The sequence below is a fragment of the Podarcis raffonei genome, chromosome 14 (genome assembly GCF_027172205.1).
Source record: "Podarcis raffonei isolate rPodRaf1 chromosome 14, rPodRaf1.pri, whole genome shotgun sequence".
Taxonomy (NCBI): domain Eukaryota; kingdom Metazoa; phylum Chordata; class Lepidosauria; order Squamata; family Lacertidae; genus Podarcis; species Podarcis raffonei.
Window position 1 is genome coordinate 27,847,531 of NC_070615.1, and position 19,951 is coordinate 27,867,481.

The window sequence follows — 19,951 nt, forward strand, 5'->3', positions numbered from 1 at the left end:
CCCCCAAAAAAAATCACATTTGGGCAACGTTGGGGTTGGTCCCAATAAGGGTTTTTGCCAAAAATGTGGGTCATAATCAAGGCAACATATGGTCCGGCCCCCTACAAGGTCTGAGGGACAGTGGACCGGCCCCCTGCTGAAAATGTTTGTTGACCCCTGTTGTAGGGGCTTCCCTGGATGAACAAAGGCGCCCCTCCAGGAACCAACCGCCTTATAGGTCTCCATGCGCATCCCGCCATTGTCCACGAGAGGGCGCTGCTCCCTCGCTCCGTGGCGGCGCCACTTGCTTTCACCTTCGGGAATCCCTTCGCTTAATTCCTCATTCTGGAAAATCCTCCCTGCAGGAGCGCCCCCTGGAGGGCATTGATCGAGTTGCATAAGGAAATGGAAGGGAGCGGTCTCTGCCCGCAAGCGGCTTACAGTCATGCTAATAGGCAGCAGGGAATGCTATGGGCGGGGGAGGGGAAGGATTTGAACTCGACCCAACCGGGGAGCGGGGAGGAAGCCAAAATCGGGGGGCGGGGCTCCTGCTGCTGTCCTCAATGCAGCCCTGGGACTGCCGCTGCTCCGCTGGTCCGAGCGGTGGTCAGAAGTGAATCCCGCTCCCCCATGCCAATAATCAGCCCCACACCTCTCCCTCTTCCACTTCCCCTGGCAGAGATTAATGCGCGCCTTGCTCGTTTCCTCCACTGATTTGGCCAGGAACCGACAACGGGGGGCGCAGGGGGTCTCTTGCTGTTTGAAAGGGACCTTCTTTTGCAGCATCTTCGGCTGACCGGGGTGAGGGTCGTGCTTACCTGGCAAAGGGACTGGAGGATATTCTGTCCAGGGGGGCTGGGTGACATTTCGGGGTCCCGCCCCCTCCCCAGCCTCCGACCAGCCCGCCACACCCCCGCCTCTGCATTGTGTGGACCCCTCCCCGTATTCAACCCCCCCCCGCACCTCCTCCCTTTCTTGATGTCACCAGTTGGTCTGGAAGCACCGCCCCGATCCCTCCTCCCACCCCGACGGCGCCCCGCGATTCCGGCACAGACAGGGAGGGACGCACCACAAAGAAAGGCGACGGCGGGCCACGGCAGGAGAGGCTGGGGCCGGGGAGAAGGGGTCGCGTCTGTGCAGGAGGTGAGAGAGAGAGAGAGGCGGGCGGGACGGGGGTGTCTCTGCCTTCAAAGGCTGGCTCTGTGACGGGACTCAGCCCCGAGACCTGTTAGCAGCCAAGACAGACAGTGCCTCTGCCCATGTGCCGAGAGCCTTTTTTCCCCGGCAGAGGCAGGGCAGGCGGAGGGAAGCCCCTCTTCCCTGGCACAATAGCGCGCCAGGAATTTTGCACTCCCCCTACCAGAGAAAGCCCCTTCAGTTATCATCGAAATTTAGCGTGGGAGGGGCAGAGGCATTCTATATAGCTAAAGGGCTTCCGAGATTTGGGGTGTGTGTATGGCCGTCTGAATGGCGCTTTTCAGCATTAGAGGGGCGCAGGTGATGGCCCCTCTGGCGTGCGCCCCCCCCCCAAGTTTAGCCTTAGGCTGGGGATGTGACAACCAACAGAGCTTCTAACGGAGCTGGGACTGACCCCTCCTGAACTCTGGGGTTCAGCCGTGGACCTTGGCAAGCAAAACAACCTGATGCCCACATGCCCCACCCATCTCAGCAAGGCGCTGGACCAGACCCCCAGTCACCACACAGCCAGCCCTCAAGGGCCACCCTGAGGCAAGAGAGGAAGGCATCACAAGCGGGGTTCTAATGGCCCCCGCTCACCATATCGCCTGCATTTGCAAAACCCTTCATCTGCTGTTCCCCCACACCAGGCTGTGCTGCCAATCTGGGTACCCATTAACAAATGTTTGTATCTGTCTTGGATAGAGCATGCTTGCCAACTCAGATTTTGCCACAGAAGCTGTGAACAAAAGTGCATTTCGGAAGGACTGTCTGCCACAGGGGGGCAGCGGAGAGAGAAAGAGAAAGGGAGGGAGGGAAAGAGAGAGACTGTCCCCACCAGAACCCTAGGAGAGCACCTGCTTTATAGGAACATATATTTTTATTGCTTTTATATTCAATCTTGTTCTCCAGTGTATATGGTTCACTCTTCCTCAATTAATTCTCTCAAACTTGAGGCCCCATGTGTTCGTTGGACTACAACTCCCATCATTCCTAACTAGAGCACCTGTGGTCAGGGATGATGGAAGTTGTAGTCCAACAACAGATTAGTGTGTCAGACTAGGACCCGGGAAACCAGGGTTCAAATCCCCATGAATTGGGCCAGGTACTGTCTCTCAACGCATGGTTGTTGTGGATTGGGGATCCACATGCACACCACCTTGAGCTCCTTGGAGGAAAAGCTGGGATAAAGTAAAGGTAAAGGGACCCCTGACCATTAGGTCCAGTCGTGACTGACTCTGGGGTTGCGGCACTCACCTCGCTTTATTGGCTGAGGGAGCCGGGGTACAGCATCCGGGTCATGTGGCCAGCATGACTAAGCCGCTTCTGGCAAACCACAGCAGCGCACGGAAACACCGTTTACCTTCCCACCAGAGCGGTACCTATTTATCTACTTGCACTTTGACGTGCTTTCAAACTACTAGGTTGGCAGGAGCAGGGACCGAGCAACGGGAGCTCACCCCGTCGCGGGGATTCGAACCGCCGACCTTCTGATTGGCAAGTCCTAGGCTCTGTGGTTAAACTCACAGCGCCACCCTGGAAAGCTGGGATAGAAATGCAATAAACAAACAAAACCTCTTTCCTGCTGCACCAGCTGCCCATGTTGCAGAGAACTTTGCACTTCCTGTCAATGGACCATGACATCTTGAGAGCTTCTGGCTGGGGAAGGCTGAGATAGACCACATCTTTCAACTATTCCAACTTGGTTGGGAATTTTCATATTTAAAACCTTATTTCCTTCTCCCCCTCTCCTAGGTCCATTCTGAAAGCCTCAGCTGACCTCAGCATCGCTTGCCTCCCAGCCAGGTGAAACTGGTTCCTTGCATCTTCGCACCCATACTAGCTGCTCAGAGCTGAAGGAGGTGAGTGTGAGGACCCTCAGCCTGTCAGCTCATGTGCTTCCTTTACAAGATGAAGCCTCGACAAATGGGCAAAGAAGTCGAAGCAGCTGCCAGCCGAGAGGGTATTTGGCATCTTCTGGTAAAGGCTGGGCAATCAATGAGGGAACCTGCCTGCAAAAAAGGTTCCCCCGCCCCCGCAATGGGGCCTTCCTTGGCCAAGTGCCATTCTGTGAACCCCAGCCTACAATAGTGGGACCCACCAGGGTTATTGGGGAGGGCTTCCCCTGGTGTCATGTGGTGGGAGGCAGCTCACGGCCACATATCTTTCTTTCTGACAATATCCCGAGCTATTTAAGGGTAGTGTGTGTGTTGGGAGGGGGGAAGGGAGAAGGGATTGGGAGTCACCATGTTTTTAGGGTGGCAGACATTTCCTTCCTTCTCTCCAACTTCCACACCAAAATGTTTGAGAACAACTCAACTTCCACCAGGGCATCAACGGAAATAAAGGAAGTAGCCTGGAACCGCCAGCTCAGAGTATTTTTCCCTTGGCTTTATTGGAAAGCTAGAAGCAGGGAGGAGTGTCTGTGGTGGTGATGATTTATTAATTTATATACCATGTAGATGCCAAAATGGTTTCTAAGCAGTTTACAAAACCAATATGCAGAGTACACAGCGGCATCAAAACACCCTTAATTTGAATTTACAATGAAACAAACAATTTAGAAAGCATGACAATGAAAGACAGTTTGAAAAAAGCAGTGAAAACAATAAAACCACAAGCTCAAGTTCAGGGAAAGGCTTACCAAAGCAGGTGTGTAACCAGGTGGTGGCAGAATGCCAACGGTAATGGGGTGTCTCAAATTTCATCAGAGAAGGCATTCCACAACACTGGTGCCACCAGCAAAAAAATTAAATAAATCCCAACCTCTCTGTTACCACAAGCCGATAATCATGAGATTGTGGGCCCTGCTGTGGTGCTGATGGCCTGGCATTTACTCATGGGAGCTGCCTTACAGAATTGCTGTTTTGTTTTATGTGGCTGAATCTCTCCCTCCACCTGCCTTTGTTTCTGCCACCCTTGGTGCCCTCCAGAAACTGGCAGCAGCCATGACTGCACAACCCTCTGTGGGAATACTGTGACCTTAGGGGGGCGGATTCTAACATCAGTTGCAGTTGCAAAGAGGAACAGCCTCCCTGGCAGCCTGCTTGCACTCTTTGGAGTCATCAGTGGCCCTTGCTGGGTCTCTCTGCCATGGGAGGAGGGCACAGAGCATCTTGATTGAGTCAGCATGGCTTAGGACATGGCTCCTCTGAGCTGCTCCCCACATGCATGCTGACAGTACTGGGCAAGGAAGAGGCAACCCAAGAAGGCACTTGCTCATGTGTGTCCTAGCCAGCCTGGTTGGCAGTGACTGGGGAGAGTTTTTTCTCCCAGGGAGAAGAAGGGGCGTCTGAAGGTCTGCACTGGGTCATCCGACTGGACCAGTGGCTGGATCTTGCTTCAGCATTGACAGTAGGACAGCACCCAGCACTGCAGTGGGTCACACCACCCCATACACATTGAAAGTGCACGGTTTCTCCCAAAGAATCCTGTCCTCAGAGAGCTACAATTCTCAGCACCCTTAAACTGTAGGATTCTTTGGGGAAAGTCATGCACTTTAAATATGGGAGAGTCCCTGAGGGCAGGCAGTGGTGGAGGCGGCACAGCAGGTCATATGGCACATGGTGGTCTGTCTCCCAATACTTTGCAGGGGCTCCCTCTCCCCCACCCCCAACACAGCACCTGGATCCTATATAGGCGACAGGGCATGGGCTTGCCCTTCCCTTGTCTGAAGGCTGAAAGGGCCGGTGCTGAGCTCCTACCCAGCCTCTACAGGCTGGTCTCCCAGCTGCCTGCCCCTGCCTGCAACCAGATCTGGGCCCTGCCCTGAGCTAGGAGATCAAATGACACCATTGATTGTGTGCTTGATCAGCTGTGCTTCCAAACCGATCTCTTCCTCCCAAATCCCAGGGCACGACAATAGACCTGGGCCAAGCAAAGCTGGCTGGCTGCATTTTTCTCAGGCCCAGAGGTCTCCTGTGGGTGGGCAGCCAGCCAGCTAGCTAGTCTCCTGGGCAGCCACCTGGATTCTCAGCCTCCAGGTTTCCTTTCCTAATGTCCGGAAGTGGAGGAGAGTCCAAGAGAAGGCTCAGCAGGGAACTACCTGCCTTTTTGATAGGGAAGGAGTGCATGCACACTTTGACATTTGCCCTCCCGGCCACCTTGTTCCCAACAGGAGGCTCCCCAAGGTGCTAGTCCACAACAAGCAAGGAGCCCCAGCACAGGGGTGTGGCTGGGAGGTCTGTAGATGGAAGAAAGGGACCGAAGCCCACAAGGGCGCCTTCTTACTCCAGGCATGGGCTGCCAGTCCCCACCCCCATTTATCCATTGCCTCTGGCCAGTTGAATTGATGCATTTGTTTCAGTGGTGGGGTTGTGTAACGATAACGGTATTAGAAACCCACCTGCCACTGGAGATGCCTGAGCACCTCTGCAGGCAAATTGCAGGATTGCAAAGGGAAGGGCAGAAGCGCTGGGCTGTTTGGCTTCAAGCCCTCTAGCCCCCTCCTCTCTCCCAGCCACTGGCCGCCCTTGGAGAGCTTTGCTCCCTCCTTCCATCTCTCAGCCCAGGAAAGGGGAAGCCTGGGGTGAAGTTGGCCTCTCTCCCAAGCTGCTTTTGTCCTGGCTGCCAGGGCTTTGCCTCCCTCCTTTTGCAATGGGTGCTGCTGCTGCTGCTGCCACCGTTTGCTTGGGACCAATCCGGAGCCACATCTTGGCCACCCTCCCTCTGGGAAGATGAAAACAGCCACTGCCTTTCCTCCTCCCCCACTTCCTCCCCCGCCTCTCTCTCTCCCCCACTTCGCTCCGCTGGGCCCCTGATCCTCCCCGTGCTGATGCCAATGCTCATTGACCCACCACCTCGACCCTTGCTAGTTCCCGGGGCCATTCTCTCATGCTCCTCCGTTGCCATGGCAAACCAAGTGGCAGGCATTCATCACGGGTTGCCGTGGTTACTGCTGGATGGATGCAGCGAGGAGGTCCTCGAGGGGGCTCCTGAGCAGAGTCCCACCTGGACCCTCTTCATCCTCCTCTCCCTCCTGACAGCTGTGTTTGGGAGGAAAGAAGCCTGCTCAACTGTCCCAGCGCCCCAAAGAAGGGGAATCAGGGGAAATCCTTTTTGTTTAGGGCCAAGCCTGTGCATTGAAACCCTCCTCCATCTCCTCGAATGCTTGCTCCTCTTGCTGCACAGTTTGTTTTCCTAAAGTGAGGGGAGAGGTGATGGTTCTGTGTACTCCCTTTTTGTGCAAAGACAGGGTGTGGATGGGCCCCTGCCAGGGCTCCCAGAGTCATAATTTCCCTGGAAGAGTTGAGAGAGCAAATATCTGCCCTGAGTTCAAGGCAAGAGTGGGAGATCTTCCTTTCTGAAAGTCACGTGGCGGCTCCTGCCATGATGCTCAGGAACTGCTCCTCCATTATATGTGAACTGGAAGGCCACAGGAGCCATGTTCTCTGCCACCAGCATGTCTCTCCCTCTGCTTCTCCCTTTAAGATGCAGAGGCCGAGTGCTGAGCATGAGCAAATGATTCCTTCGCCACCATCCTTGGCAGAGCTGCCACTACCCACTGGAAGGGGTGGGGGACTTAAATGCAGGCAATGCCAAAAGGTTTCTCCTTCAGACAGGGCTTCCCAGAGCTCAGGGGGCTTCTTAATTCTTAGAACCACCCCACAAGGGTGCTGTGGTTGCTGGAAGCGGAAGGGAAGCAGAAAGAGAGGGGGGATAGAGTTCTGTGCATAGGTGACTTGGGGATTCTCATTTCCTGAAGTACAGCCTCTATTTGTTCAGAGTGATGGTATCCCACCCTTTGCTTCAGCTCTAAAACCTCTCAGGGCAACTGACTTGTGAAATGAAAGCTAATGGAGTACCGGTACTTTTTTTTGCTGTGGTTGGGGATACACACATCTCAGGCCCTGCTGGGTCAGCATCTGCAGCCTTGCAGGGTCTGCCATGACCAGTTGGCTTTGCATTTTGCTGATGAAATTGCTCATACTTGTTCCAAGGTGCTCTGGGTGGGACTGTCTTTGAAGGTGGTTTTGAACCTGTAATGGTTATAGAAAGTGGCAGCTGAGGTCATATCACACCTATACTGTACTGGTTAAAGTGACTGCCTGTTCATTCCTGTGCCCAGTTCAAGGTGCTGGTTTTGGTCTTCAAGGTCTTAAACCGTTTAGGACCAGGTTACCTGTAGGGCTGTTTGCCCACCTGAACGTTGAGATCAGCGCCTGAAGTCCTGAGGTCTGGCCTGCCAGTAGGCGAGGTTAGATTGGTGGGCAGCAGGGACAGGGCCTTTTGAGTGGAGATCCCACATCTCTGGAAGCCTCTCTCCAGGGAGAGATGTACATCTTGGACACTGATAGCCTTTAAGGGAGCTCTGAAGATGTTTCTGTTCCAGCCTGTGTTTGATTATTTCATATGCTGTGCTTGAATTTCTTTTAAAATTAGTGGTTCTCTTGAAATTGCTGCTGTCTTTATGAGCTTAAAACAGCATGTGAACAACTTTTAGAAGGTGGGTTATAAATATTTGAATAAATAAAAACTCAAAATACAGCACAACAATACAACACATACCGTCTTTAGGCATTACTGCCCTGAAGAAGAAGCACACACATAATGGAACAGCACTGCCAAATCATTGCTCAGCTCCTTCTAGCTTCTCCGTCGTTTGACTGCTATTCCTGAAGCAAGGAGCTTCCTGTGCTCATGGAGGCTCCCCACATATGCTCCTCCAGTGCAGGAGGCTTCCTGCATCAGAAGGAAGGGACTAAATACAATGGTGCCTCTGGTTACGTACTTAATTCGTTTCGGAGGTCCATTCTTAACCTGAAACTATTCTTAATCTGAAGCACCACTTTAGCTAATGGGGCCTCCCGCTGCTGCCACGCTGCTGGAGCACGATTTCTGTTCTCATCCTGAAGCAAAGTTCTTAACCCGAGGTACTATTTCTGGGTTAGCGGAGTCTGTAACCTGAAGTGTCTGTAACCTGAAGCATATGTAACCCGAGGTACCACTGTAGTGCCTGAAGAGGACTTCAGTTAAAACCAGCTCCAAAATATGTTGGGTGAGCAATAAGAGCATCTTTGCCTGCCACCCAAAGGACATCAGCACTAGATGAGAGTCTTGGTTGCAGATGCTGAGGTGGGCACTTCACTGGGTTCTCTCTCTCTCTCTCCACAATTCCCACCCACCGGACTTCAGAGGGCTTCTACTGGACGGCTCAGGTGACAATCATAAAGTCCAGGTGGGCTTATCTGTGAGGAGGAGGAAAGATCCACAGCTGTGCTTGCCTGATATTGCAAAGCTGCTATTACATAAAAGCCCCCAGGGTGGCTTCCAACAGTATAATTGAAAACAGACACACGTAGCAATAAATATAAAACCAGCAGTAATAAAAAAGAAAGCAGCAAAACAAAACAAAAACCCATAGCCAGTTTACAGCTTAAAGCTGTAAGGAAATGCAGAAGTCCTTTGCCTGGCACTGAGATGACATCAGGCCTTTAATGGGCAGCACTTTGAATTGTGCCCAGAAATGGATGGGCAGCAGTTGGTGGCCAGGGGTCCTCTCTAGAGCCAGTCCCAGCCCAACAGCTGCATTTTGTCCTGACATTTCTGGGGAACCTTCCAAGGCAGGCAAGCAGGCCCATGTGCACCGCAGATTGCAGCTGTGGTTTAAGCTAGGAAGCTTCAGCTCTCTAATTATTCTTGATGGAGGGGTTGAGTTCTAGTCTGAAGAACATCAGAAGAGCCTGCCTGCAGCAGCTGGGTCACACCACAGGTTCACCTAGTTCTCTGTCTTGTTCCAAACCAATGCGGAACTCATAAGCAAGCAGGCCCTGAGCCCTCCTTTGCACTGGGCAGCACATTCCATTTGGAAGCAGAGCAGAGCTGCACACTGGCATCTTAAAGCTTATATGATGCAGGATTAGGCTTCCCAGGTCACCTTCTGTAAGGCAGAGGGCTTGGCCTAAAAGTGCACCCAGGGCAGAGGCAGAAGAACCTTCAGAAACCATCTAGTCAATAGCATATTAAAGAAGAAGAAAAAAACTGGCACACAATTAAAGCATTAAGAATTAAAAATAAACATGTCCAAACAAGCTGACCAGGAAACTCAGCTCAGTACAGGGGTTGCCATTTGCAAGTCAAGGCCCATAGAACTTTCTATTGTTTGTTACAGCTTTTGTACAGCCATAGACAAGGAATTAATCCGTTTATTCTTAGGTGAAACAACTTATATACAAAAAAACTCTAAAATATTAAACCAGACAATTCAGCAACATACAGAAGACAGGAAACACATTCAGCTAATATTATAGTCGCCATTTTAATTTATTGTCTGTTGTTTGTTTAACAAATATAGATATATAGGATGCTCAATCAAGTGGTCCCCCACCTCTGCCCCGCCCCAAACCATGGGTCTTGGCATCAGGATCAGCATGGGAGAGTTCCTCAATAAATAGTTACTGTGGAAACTGGAGGGGCAAGAAAGACTAGTGGGCATCAATGGATCTGAATGTTGGGAGACTGAAGACAGATAAGAAAAAGCACTTCTTCATGCAGTGCTTAGTCAAACTACAGAAATTGCTCCCACAGGAGGCAGTGATGGCCACCAACACAGCCTGCAGTAAAAGAGGGTTTACTATTTTGGGAGAGGGGAGACTGCAGCACTGGGGAGCGGGCAGGCTGGCGAGGCCCCCTAGACTTAGAGGCCTGCCCTCGCATGAAGTCTTGGGTTTGCAATTTTGGGAGAGAGGAGACTGAGGCACTGGGGAGAGGGCAGGCTGGTGAGGCCCCCTAAGTAGGCTTCAGCCTATACATAAATCTGGCACTGCCACTGGGACATGATAATCTTCAAGGCTCCACCCTCCAAGGCAGATGCAGTCTGTGTTAAGAGATTCAGCTCATTCAGGATAAGATTTTACATAAACAAAATCAAGGAAAGGGGTGTGATCCCTGCTCGGGAGTGTTGTAATGATGGTGTTGATATTTCATGTTTTACTTCCAGCCTGCTGGTGGAGAGAGAGGCGTTCAGTGGTCCCTGACCCAGGCAGCTGTTAGGGTGGACTCTCAGCCATTCACTGCTGATGCACCAGAGGGAGTTGCAACCCAGGAGGAGAAGGTCAGACTGGGCAGAGCCAGGTGCCCAGGGCAGGCTCAGAGCAGCGGGCCAGTTGCCAGGGGAACAGGCAGGAGCCTGTTGCAGGCCTGCCTCTCTGAGGCTGCCCTGCTGGTTGGCCCCACAGCCTGTGTGTCTCTCCCTCTCTGTTTGCCAGCCCTGCCTGGGCGCTCTGCCAGGGCGGGGTGGGCACGGTGCCCAGGAGAGCATGGAGATTAGCCCAGAGTTCAACAATGCCCACAGGGCAGAGGAGCTGCCAGGGAGGTCTGGCCCAGTGCGGGGGGCATGCGGACACTTCCACCCCTTGCTTCTCCCCAGTGGGGTGTTCTTGAGATGCCCCCATTCAGCTTAGCTCCTGGGAGAAGCAGGCGTGGAGCCCAAGGAAGAGTTGGAAGGAGAGGGGGGTGGAGGTGGGGCTGTCTTTGTCATAGTGCCCCGGAGGGAGGGAGGTTGCCTTGGGCCCAAGAGGCTCTTTTGTTTTGGGCTGCATTTTTGGGGTTGGCGGGGGGGCACCCATGGGTGCTAAAGCTGTCGGGTGCTTTGGTTCGACGGCACCGCCAGGCGAAGCCCCAACGAGGGTAGCTGCCTAGCTCGGGATTGGGGCTTCAGTTTTGGAGGGCGGGAGAGAGGAGGAGAAGGAGGAACCGCATGGGGGTGGTGCGGTTCTGGGAGAGATTAGCAAAGGGACGTTCAGGGCTGCTTTCAACGGCCGGGGAAAGATGTTGGGGCGGGGCCAGCCCTCGGAGCTTCACCCACATCTCCTCCTCCTCCCTTTCCCTCTCCCTCTCTCTCAGGTCCGGACCTGTCTCTTCCCGAGGGAGGGGGCGGAGGCGCGGCCACTCCCGCCCCGACGGGGGAGGAGGAACCAGAAAGAGCAGCAGTCCGAGCAGCTCCGAAGTTTTGCAACTTGATCCGCCTGCCTGCCTGGTCGAGCGAGCAAAGCCTCCGACGCTCAGCAGCCCGCCGCTGCTGCTGCTGCCCAGGCTCCGCTCCCCTCGGACCCACTGCGCCATGGGGCTCCGGGAGTCGGCGCTGCTGCTGTTGGGAGCGCTCCTGGCCGCCGCTGCCGAAGAGGAGCCGGTGCCGCGCCTGAGTCTGCGCCTCGGTAAGCCTGAGAGGTCGGGGGCGGCCCAGCCACAGCGGAGGCCCCGTCGAGGGATGCTCCTGGCCGGGGAAGCGGTGGGGGACCGGACCGACGCTGCTCTCTCGGCCTGCCCCTTCGGGGTCTGGTTGGGGGGGGGCGCTGATATTTCACGCTGCTGGTGGGGAGAAGGAGATCTCCGCGGGCTGATGGGGTGTTTTAGTATCTTGCGGGGGCTCGAGGTCGCGGAGCCCAGGGTCTTTTCTTTCTGCTCTTTGTAAAGCACCTCGAATATTGACACACACACCCCGAGAGGCTCCGTGAAGAGGTTTTCCCTTTGAGCTTCTTCCTCGATGCCGCGAGGACTGCCATGGCACTTTTGGTCTCCCCATTGGTGTCGGAAGCCTTGAAAGGGGGCCACCAAGACCATCCAGCCTTTCTCAACCTTGGGTACCCAGATGTTTTTGGCCTACAACTCCCATCATCCCTGACCACTGGTCCTGTGAGCTAGGTATCATGGGAGTTGTAGGCTAAAAACATCTGGGGACCCAAGGTTGAGAACCCAACCTCTCACCTTAGGAAAGGGTTCCTTGACTGGAGAGCAGGGCCGCTCCATGAAATCAGGAGCTGGGCCTGATTTGGCCCATGGCCGGACTGGGTGGCCAGCATCCATATGAAAACTACACATGTCTTGCACCCTGGTGGGTGGGTGGCATCAAAAGCATCCTGGCCAGGGCTTTGTTACCCTTGTTTTCCAGCCCACCTAGTGCCAACCCCCTTTGATCCATTGGGGGGCTTTGGCCAGGGGCTCCTGAGCATGTCCCCAGGGAAACTGTGGCTTCGGACAGCTGATGTCTGTGTGGATGGGGTCTTTTGGAGCTGAAGGGGAGTCCAGCTGACCCTGCAGCAGTGCTGGGCTGAGCCTGAGAAGGGGGCTCCCTGTCCCCTGGGCACTGCCATTCATTGCCAGAGCAAGAGTAGCTGCCAGCCTCTCACATTCCAGGGGGTCCTACAGTGACTGCCCCAACATCTCTTGCTCCATAGGGCCTGGGCAGTGAAGGAGGTCCTTCCTCCCCTGGGAGGTCACTGCAACCACTTCTGTGGTCAGTCAAGGCCTCTGCTGCTACCCCACATCCACAGCAGTCCCCTGCAGTCCCCACTCTCCCTGGGCTGTGTTTTTGTTGCTCCCCAGAGCAGCAGGGGGCAGGAGGAAGAGAAGGAGGGACCTGAGCACCCTCCCTCTCTCAGGTTTGTCTGAAGGTGGCGGGACCTGCCCCAACAAGCTTTTCTGGCAACTGCATTTTGCTTCAGTGGAGCTGATGAAATAGAGGCTGGGTAGCTACTGGGGACCTCCAGAGATCCGGGGAAGGATTGGGGCCTTCTCCTGTGCAGGTGCCAGCTGCAGTGGTGACCCGAATGGTCCCAACAAGACTCACCTGTGGCCTCCCTGAAATACTTTCTTTTGTGAAAAGCATTAATTATCGTATGGGGAGATGGTTTATGGAGGGGATTAGTAGCAAAGAACTGCTTAGCAAAATTGGGTATAAGACAAAACACCTATCTAGTGGGCAGACTTTGGGGTGGCTGCTATTTCCTCCGGCCTTGGTTGGGTGTGTGCGTGCAAGAGGCAACAAAGTGCTGTCTCAGCTTGCAGCTTGCTTCTTCCAACACAAGGCCAGGTGTGCAGGTTGAGTGGGTTTGAGGAAGAGGCACCTGTCCCTCCAACAGCTGCCACATCAAGTGACAACTTGCCCATAGGAAGCGCTCATCACGTGCCACAGGGCACAGCCCTATCTGACCTCAAAAACAATCCCTTCTGATAAGGGTGCTTCACAGGACGTTGTTTAGGAATAAGCCACTGGGAAATGAGATGGGCTCACATGGGTGCCTCTACCTGGAAATGCCTCTTGCTGACCAGGTAGTTCGGAAGACTCTGCTCCCTCTTGCTGTTACACCCCTCACAGAAGCCAGTTGGCCACTCCAGCAGTAAGGAAGACCTGTCATGTCCTGGAGAACCCAAGCTGGAAGCATCTGCAGTCAGTTCAGACAAGCTGTTGCATCTCCTTCCCTCCCTTCCCACAGCTTGCAAGGGAAAGAGGGGGCAGGTTTTTTTCTAGTGAAGCTTCACAGTTTGAGCTTCAGAGCAGGTGCATAGTTAAACTGTGGAGCTCGCTCCCACAGGAGGCAGTGATGGCCACCAACTTTTTCAGTTTTTAATGGAGGTGGCTTGTCAATGGCTACTAGCCATGGTGGCTGTGCTTTGCCACCACAGTTGGAGACAGCAATGCTTCTGAATGCCAGTTGCTGGAAACTGCGGGGGGGTGTGCTCTTGTGCTCAAATCCTGCTGGTTCCCAAATCCCACAGGCACCTGGTTGGTCACTGTGAGAAGAGGATGCTGGACTAGATGGGCCATTGGCCTGATTTTACATTCTTATGGAGGCTTTAAGAGATGATTAGACAAATTCATGGAGGAAGATACCAAATTCATGGTGCCAGTGGCTATCAGCCACAATGGCTATGCTTTCCCTCCACTGTTGGCAACAGAATGTTGCTAAATGCTAGTTTGGGGAGAGTTGCTACCGTTGCGCTCAGGTCCCATTGGGGCGTCTGGTTGGCCACTGGGGGAACTGGGTGCTGAGCTAGATGGACCCTCTTTGGCCTGATCCAGCAGCCACTTTCTTCTTAGGGCCTTGTATTCAGTGTCCATGGAGATGTTGAACCCCATAGCGCCATGTCCTGAATTCCTCTTGCTTGATCATAGGTGTGTGTCCCTAAAAGACTGTGCATCACAGCCGGTCCCTTTCATGGACACTCTTGTCTTTTGGTTGTGCCTTTGGACTCTCTTTTGCTGGTGTAGGAACTTGGCAGCCCAGTCCTTCCCCTCATATTCACTCATTTCCTAGAGAGCTGCAGCAGCAACAGAGTTGTCTGTGTAATGCTTTGGAGTCCAGACCAGGAAATTCCTGGATTGGATAGACTGGTGGCAGTGGCCTTCTGCCAGCCTCTGCCCCTTCTGGGTCACAAGCGAGGGTGAGAGATTGCCCAACCCTGTGACGAGGTATGGAGTCACAGATGTGTGCTCTGCTGGTGCCCACGGATCACCATCCTGCGGAAGCTGGCTCATCCAGACTGGCAGGTAGGTGCCTGTTCCCCAGCGAGAGGCAAGCCTCCTGTTCCCTGCTCAGCTGTTTCCCTCTTGCCTTTCCCATAGCTGGTGAATGTGAGCTGGGGCTTTTCTAAGGGATACTCAGAACTGCACAAGTGCTACACAATTGTAGTTTGCAACACACACCTCTGCATTTTCTCTGCGAGTGTGCACACACACACACAGTTGCTTGGAGTCCTATTCCAATTGCATTTGGAGGACAACACAAGAGTAGCAGAGAATCCTCAGAACTGGGAAATTTGGCAGCGCTAATGCAGAGACGTTTTATATTCAGGCTTATTTATTTAGTTCATTAAATTTATATAGTGCTTGATTGTAGAAAACCTCAAAGTGGTTTACAGAAAGAATGAAACAGTAAGGTCATTAATAAAGCTATTAAAACATTCAAAAAATTAGAAAGCAGCAATGAACTAACAAACACATCAGCATTCTAAAATGTCTGGGTAGGCTTGTCTGAACAAAAATGTTTTTAAGGTAAAGGTAAAGGTACCCCTGCCCGTACGGGCCAGTCGTGTCCGACTCTAGGGTTGTGCGCCCATCTCACTTAAGAGGCCGGGGGCCAGCGCTGTCCGGAGACACTTCCGGGTCACGTGGCCAGCGTGACGAAGCTGCTCTGGTGAGCCAGCGCAGCACACGGAAACACCGTTTACCTTCCCGCTATAAAGCGGTACCTATTTATCTACTTGCACTTAGGGGTGCTTTCGAACTGCTAGGTGGGCAGGAGCTGGGACCGAAAGACGGGAGCTCACCCTGCCGCGGGGATTCGTACCGCTGACCATACGATCGGCAACTCCTAGGCACTGAGGTTTTACCCACAGCGCCACCCGCTGCCACAAAATGTTTTTAGCAGGCACTGAAAAGAGTACAGGGAAGGCACCTGCCTACAATAGGCGAGGAGTTCCAAAGTTGTAGGTGCTGCCACCCTAAAAGATCAAGTTACTATAAATGTGGAACAGATATTATGTGCCGCCTGTAACAGTGCCATTTCGTCAGATCAAAGTGGTCAAGAGGTCACATATGGGTAAGGCAACCTCGCAGGTAGACCGGTTTCCAAGTTATTAAGGGCTTTATTTGTATAGTAATAGTAACACCTTGAACCTGGCCTGGTAGCAAATCGACAAACAATGCAGGTCTCTGAGCACATCTGTTATATGCTGGCCCAGTCTCACTGTCAGTATTATGCTGCAGTATTCAGCTTCACACAAGAGATGTCATAAACTCAAACAAAACTATGTTTGGAATAAGAGATTTTTAAAAAGTGCAGGGATGCACGAACATCAGTACAACTGAGCTCAGCTCTCCCACTTCCCAGTACACAGACTATATTGGAACCAGGAAGTCAGCTCTTAGAGAAATAGTAATCTTTGGTATCACAGATCCCATTCATCACTCAGAGACGAAAGTGTTAGTAACTTCCCAGGCACGTGGTCAGATTTGTTAGCTAGTTTCTTCCTGCTTCTGGGAGGCCACAGGGCTGGACAAGTGGGGCAACTGAGTCAGGCTGGAAGAAAGCTCTTCTCTCTTGCTTTCAGAGACACAATTGCCTTCTAGGGCAGTTGCAGGAGCTCCCAGTGTTTACTGAGGTGGCCTGCGTGAGCTGCTCTCTTGATTGGAGGACTTTGCTGTCGCTCTGTGTTGGAGTGGGGAGGGTCGGGCATGGTTCACTCTTGTTATATGTCAGGAGACAGAGATCATGTGTGAAGAGAGTGACTGCAAGAGCTTAGAACATCCTTCCCTGGGGCCTCCTTGAAGTCAGGATGTGGCTGGCTTCTCATTGCAGTGACAAATCTAGGCAGCAGATTTCTGTAAGTTGAACAGCGTTGTTCCTGAATGTTTATCATCTTGTAGTATTTGGAGGAATCTTGGGGCGCTTCCAGATGAGGGTGTCATGTTGCAAATGAGCCATTCAGATCCAGTTTCTTGGTACATTCTCTTCCATACACTGTTTGGGTATTTGTTGCTGCACATTCTGGTGGGCAGAGATTGATGGAATATATTTGTGCTATTCTGGACACACACACAGGTTTTTCTGTACCTGAGCACATGCAGGGTTTTTTTTTTTAAAAAAAATAATCACCAGAAGCACACAAGCAAATGTCAGCAGCTGTTAATTATCACATTTCACAACAGGCCAAATGGAGGGCAGTGCTTTTGTCGGGGAGCAATATCCATTTCCATTTGAGTTTTTTAAAAAATAATACTGAGGTCTTGCACAAGAGTGATTTCAGGTGACAAGGAGAAGTGGAGTTGTGTGTCATCAGCATATCAATAGCACCTCACTGCAAATCCCATGTTGATGGCATCCAGCAGCTTTGTAAAGATAATAAAAAGCTGGGGGGGTGTAGGAGGGAATATTGTGGGACCCTCAAAGCACCTGAGACCCTCAAATGCAACTGAGTTAAGTGGAAAACTACCACATTATCTTCTGAAACTGCCTCCACAACTAGGAGCAGAACTTCCATGTCTCGTGAGTCCCCTATTCCCAATTACAGGTTTGGTCCAGCAATACACTGTGGTCAGTGATATAAAAAAATATCAAGAGTTTTAGGAGGGTCAAGAGAGTCACAGAGGTCATTTATCAGGGCAACCAAGGTGTTTTCAGTACCAAAACTGAGCTTACACCCAGCTTGAAATGGATCTAGATCCTCAGTGTCCTCCCAAGATGCCTGCAGCTGAGTTTCTCCAAGTCCCTGCCCCAAGGGAGTATCTGGACAGTAAATGGCCATATGTCTTGGGTCCAAAGTGGATTTCTTAAGATGTGGCTGCTCAGCCGCCTCTTTCAAGGCAGCTAGGACTACCCACTCTCTGAAAGAGGTGTTGCTCATCTCTCAGACCATCTGGCCCAAGGATCAGCAAAAAATTTTCAGCAGGGGGCCGGTCCACCGTCCCTCAGACCTTGTGGGGGGGCGGACTATATTTTGGGGGGGAAATGAACGAATTCCTATGCCCCACAAATAACCCAGAGATGCATTTTAAATAAAAGGACACATTCTACTCATGTAAAAACACGCTGATTCCCAGACAGTCTGCGGGCCGGATTTAGCCAATGCCACTCATCCCCTGGCTAGCGGTCAATAGCCAAGACAGGATCAAGGGTGTGGTCAGCCACACCTTTGCCAGATTCTTTATCCACATCCTCAGGCTGCTTCAGTTGAAACTGATCCCATAAAGAGACTAGACACCTTCATAGGAGCAGCATCCCAGTTGGTCAGGTTCACAGTGAATACGAACCACTTTAAGACACAAATGTTTCACGTTGCTTTCCTTCAATAAGGTCCCTGCTAAGACTGCTCTGTTTTCAGTCTTCCCTAGCTTGGAGCTGTCCAGAAGTTTTGGAGTACAGCTCACATCAAGCCCAGCCAGCACAGCTGTAAAATAAAAACACCTGGAAGGCACCAGAATATTATTATTATTATTATTATTATTATTATTATTATTATTATTATTATGCTATAATCCTGGCACCACCACCCTCATAAAAACACTTGACAGTTCATGACTCTATACTGGAAGGGATCCCTTCAACTTTGAAACATTGGGGAACCTCTTGAGGACTAGAGTAGTGTGGAGACTGCAGTGACTGTGTTTGAGGAGGGGAAGAGAGATGGGTGGCCTGATCAGGCTCTAGGGTTCTAGAAGACCTCAGACTGCTCACTAGATGCCCTCACTTTTTACAGCAGTAACATAATACAACTTCTGCATGATACTTGAATTTCAGAACTGCACAAGTATTTGGAGGGGGGAGTGCACATCTCCTCTCTCCACAGAACATCACACTTTGTGTCCAACCCCCATTGGAAGGTAGGTTGGAGGGAGTTTCCTGGTCCTCCCTGAACAGGTTCTTCTTCTTCTTCTCCTCCTCCTCCTCCTCCTTCTCCTCCTCCTCCTCCTCCTTCTTCTTCCTACCCATCTGACTGGGTTGCCCCAGTCACTTTGGCTGGCTTCTAACATATATAAAAACATAATAAAACATTACACATTAAAATATGATGGACTCTGCCTTTCTCTGCCCCATGGTGGTCCCCACGGACCACCTGAATGGGTAGTCTGAGACACTCCCTCTGTATCTCTTGTTAAAATTTTTTGCAATGCCTGCAGTGGCCCTCTGAGATGTTGGCTGTTTTCTGTGTAAACACAAGCTGGCTGTGTTATCAGTGGGTCTGGGAGGCGTTGATTTGTCCAGCTGCTGCTGTGGCCATTCAAGGGGCAGGAAGTCATGGGGCGGCCCAGCTCCAGCAGGCAGTTTCTGGTAATTCTCCTTCACCTCTTCATGCCTGACCTTCCCGCTAGCTACACTGTGCTTGGGCCTCTCAGCCGTTCTGTTGCACTGCCCCTCAAACTTGCTGTTATCCTGCTCTATGAACACTTGCAGAAAAGCAGGGATTTCAACAGTCAGCTGTTTTTCTCAGGGATGAGGAACATGTGCCCCCTCCCCAGAAATGGTTGCACTGCAATTCCCATCATCCATGAGCCATGCTAGCTGCTGGGATTTGAAGTCCAGCACCTGGGGGCTTCAGTTGTTCCCCATCCCTGCTGGACACGCATATAATTTTATTTCTATTTATTACAAAATTGCATTGCTTAATTTAATAAATGTTTCTAAACCATACAAATACCACCACTCAGAAAAATGTCCCCAAACTAGAGAAAACTAAAACTGAGCAATCTGCAAAACAGAGAACTTTGAGTCAGAGTTCAAGACAGCTTGAGTAAACATAAAGTTTTAAAAGAGTTGTTTAAAGGTCATTCCTGTCTGCTTCTCACAAATTATCCAAGGGGAGGGCATTCCAGGGGTTGCAATGGCTTAACAGACCTGCTTCCATGTTGTCACCATCAGCTGGTCATGAGATGACCAGGAAAGCATCCTGAGAGGCTCGCATAGATATGGGCTTTGGGGGTATTGGTAAATTTCCTTCCCCATACTTTCAGGGTTGAGATTTTTAAATGCCCTAGATCAGGACTGGCTAATCTATGGGCCTTCCAGATGTTGGACTACAACTCCCATTCTTCCTGACCCTTGGCCACCCTGACTGCAGCTGAAAGAGGACCACAGACACACTCCACACCTGCTCTAGGTCTTTGGCCTGGGTCTTCCTGACACCCCAAGCTGAAGTGGCCTCCTCATACTTTGCCCTGCCCATCTAGGCTAGCATCCTGTTTCTTGCAGTAGCCAAATATATAGATACCTTCATCCCACAAGCAGGACAAGAAAGCAACAACTTCTCTCCTGGTGCAGGGGAGGGAGGGGGAGTGCTGCTCCCCACCAACTGGTATTTAGGCACAGTTGCATATAGCCATTATGACGGATGACTACTAACTAACGATAAGACTTCTCCTCCTCTTCCTCTGTGAATTTGTCCCTCTTTTCCATAGCACTGATTTGGGACTTTCAGAATATTCTGAATTGAGGTTTTATTTTAGGGGTGGGGGGAACCCTGCCCTGATTGAGCTCTTCTTTAGGATGTTGATTTGACTTACATTTAGTAAACAAAACTTGTA

The 19,951-nt window shown here is 51.7% G+C and overlaps 1 protein-coding gene across 2 annotated transcripts in view; it reads left to right on the plus strand.

Moving 5' to 3' along the window:
• The first annotated feature begins 1,001 nt into the window (after positions 1-1,001).
• SEMA4B (semaphorin 4B) overlaps positions 1,002-19,951 on the plus strand; it is a 36,039-nt gene continuing 17,089 nt past the window's right edge. Inside the window, exons 1-2 of one of the 2 annotated variants that reach the window (XM_053364782.1) lie at positions 1,002-1,122; positions 2,911-3,017. Coding sequence is in view for 1 of the 2 variants with exons in the window: in XM_053364781.1 (XP_053220756.1) it covers positions 10,853-11,309 (457 nt within the window). In the remaining variant the exon portion in view is untranslated. Of the gene's footprint in view, positions 1,123-2,910; positions 3,018-10,837; positions 11,310-19,951 lie in introns of those variants that run through there. The other variant, XM_053364781.1, reaches the window with a different exon arrangement.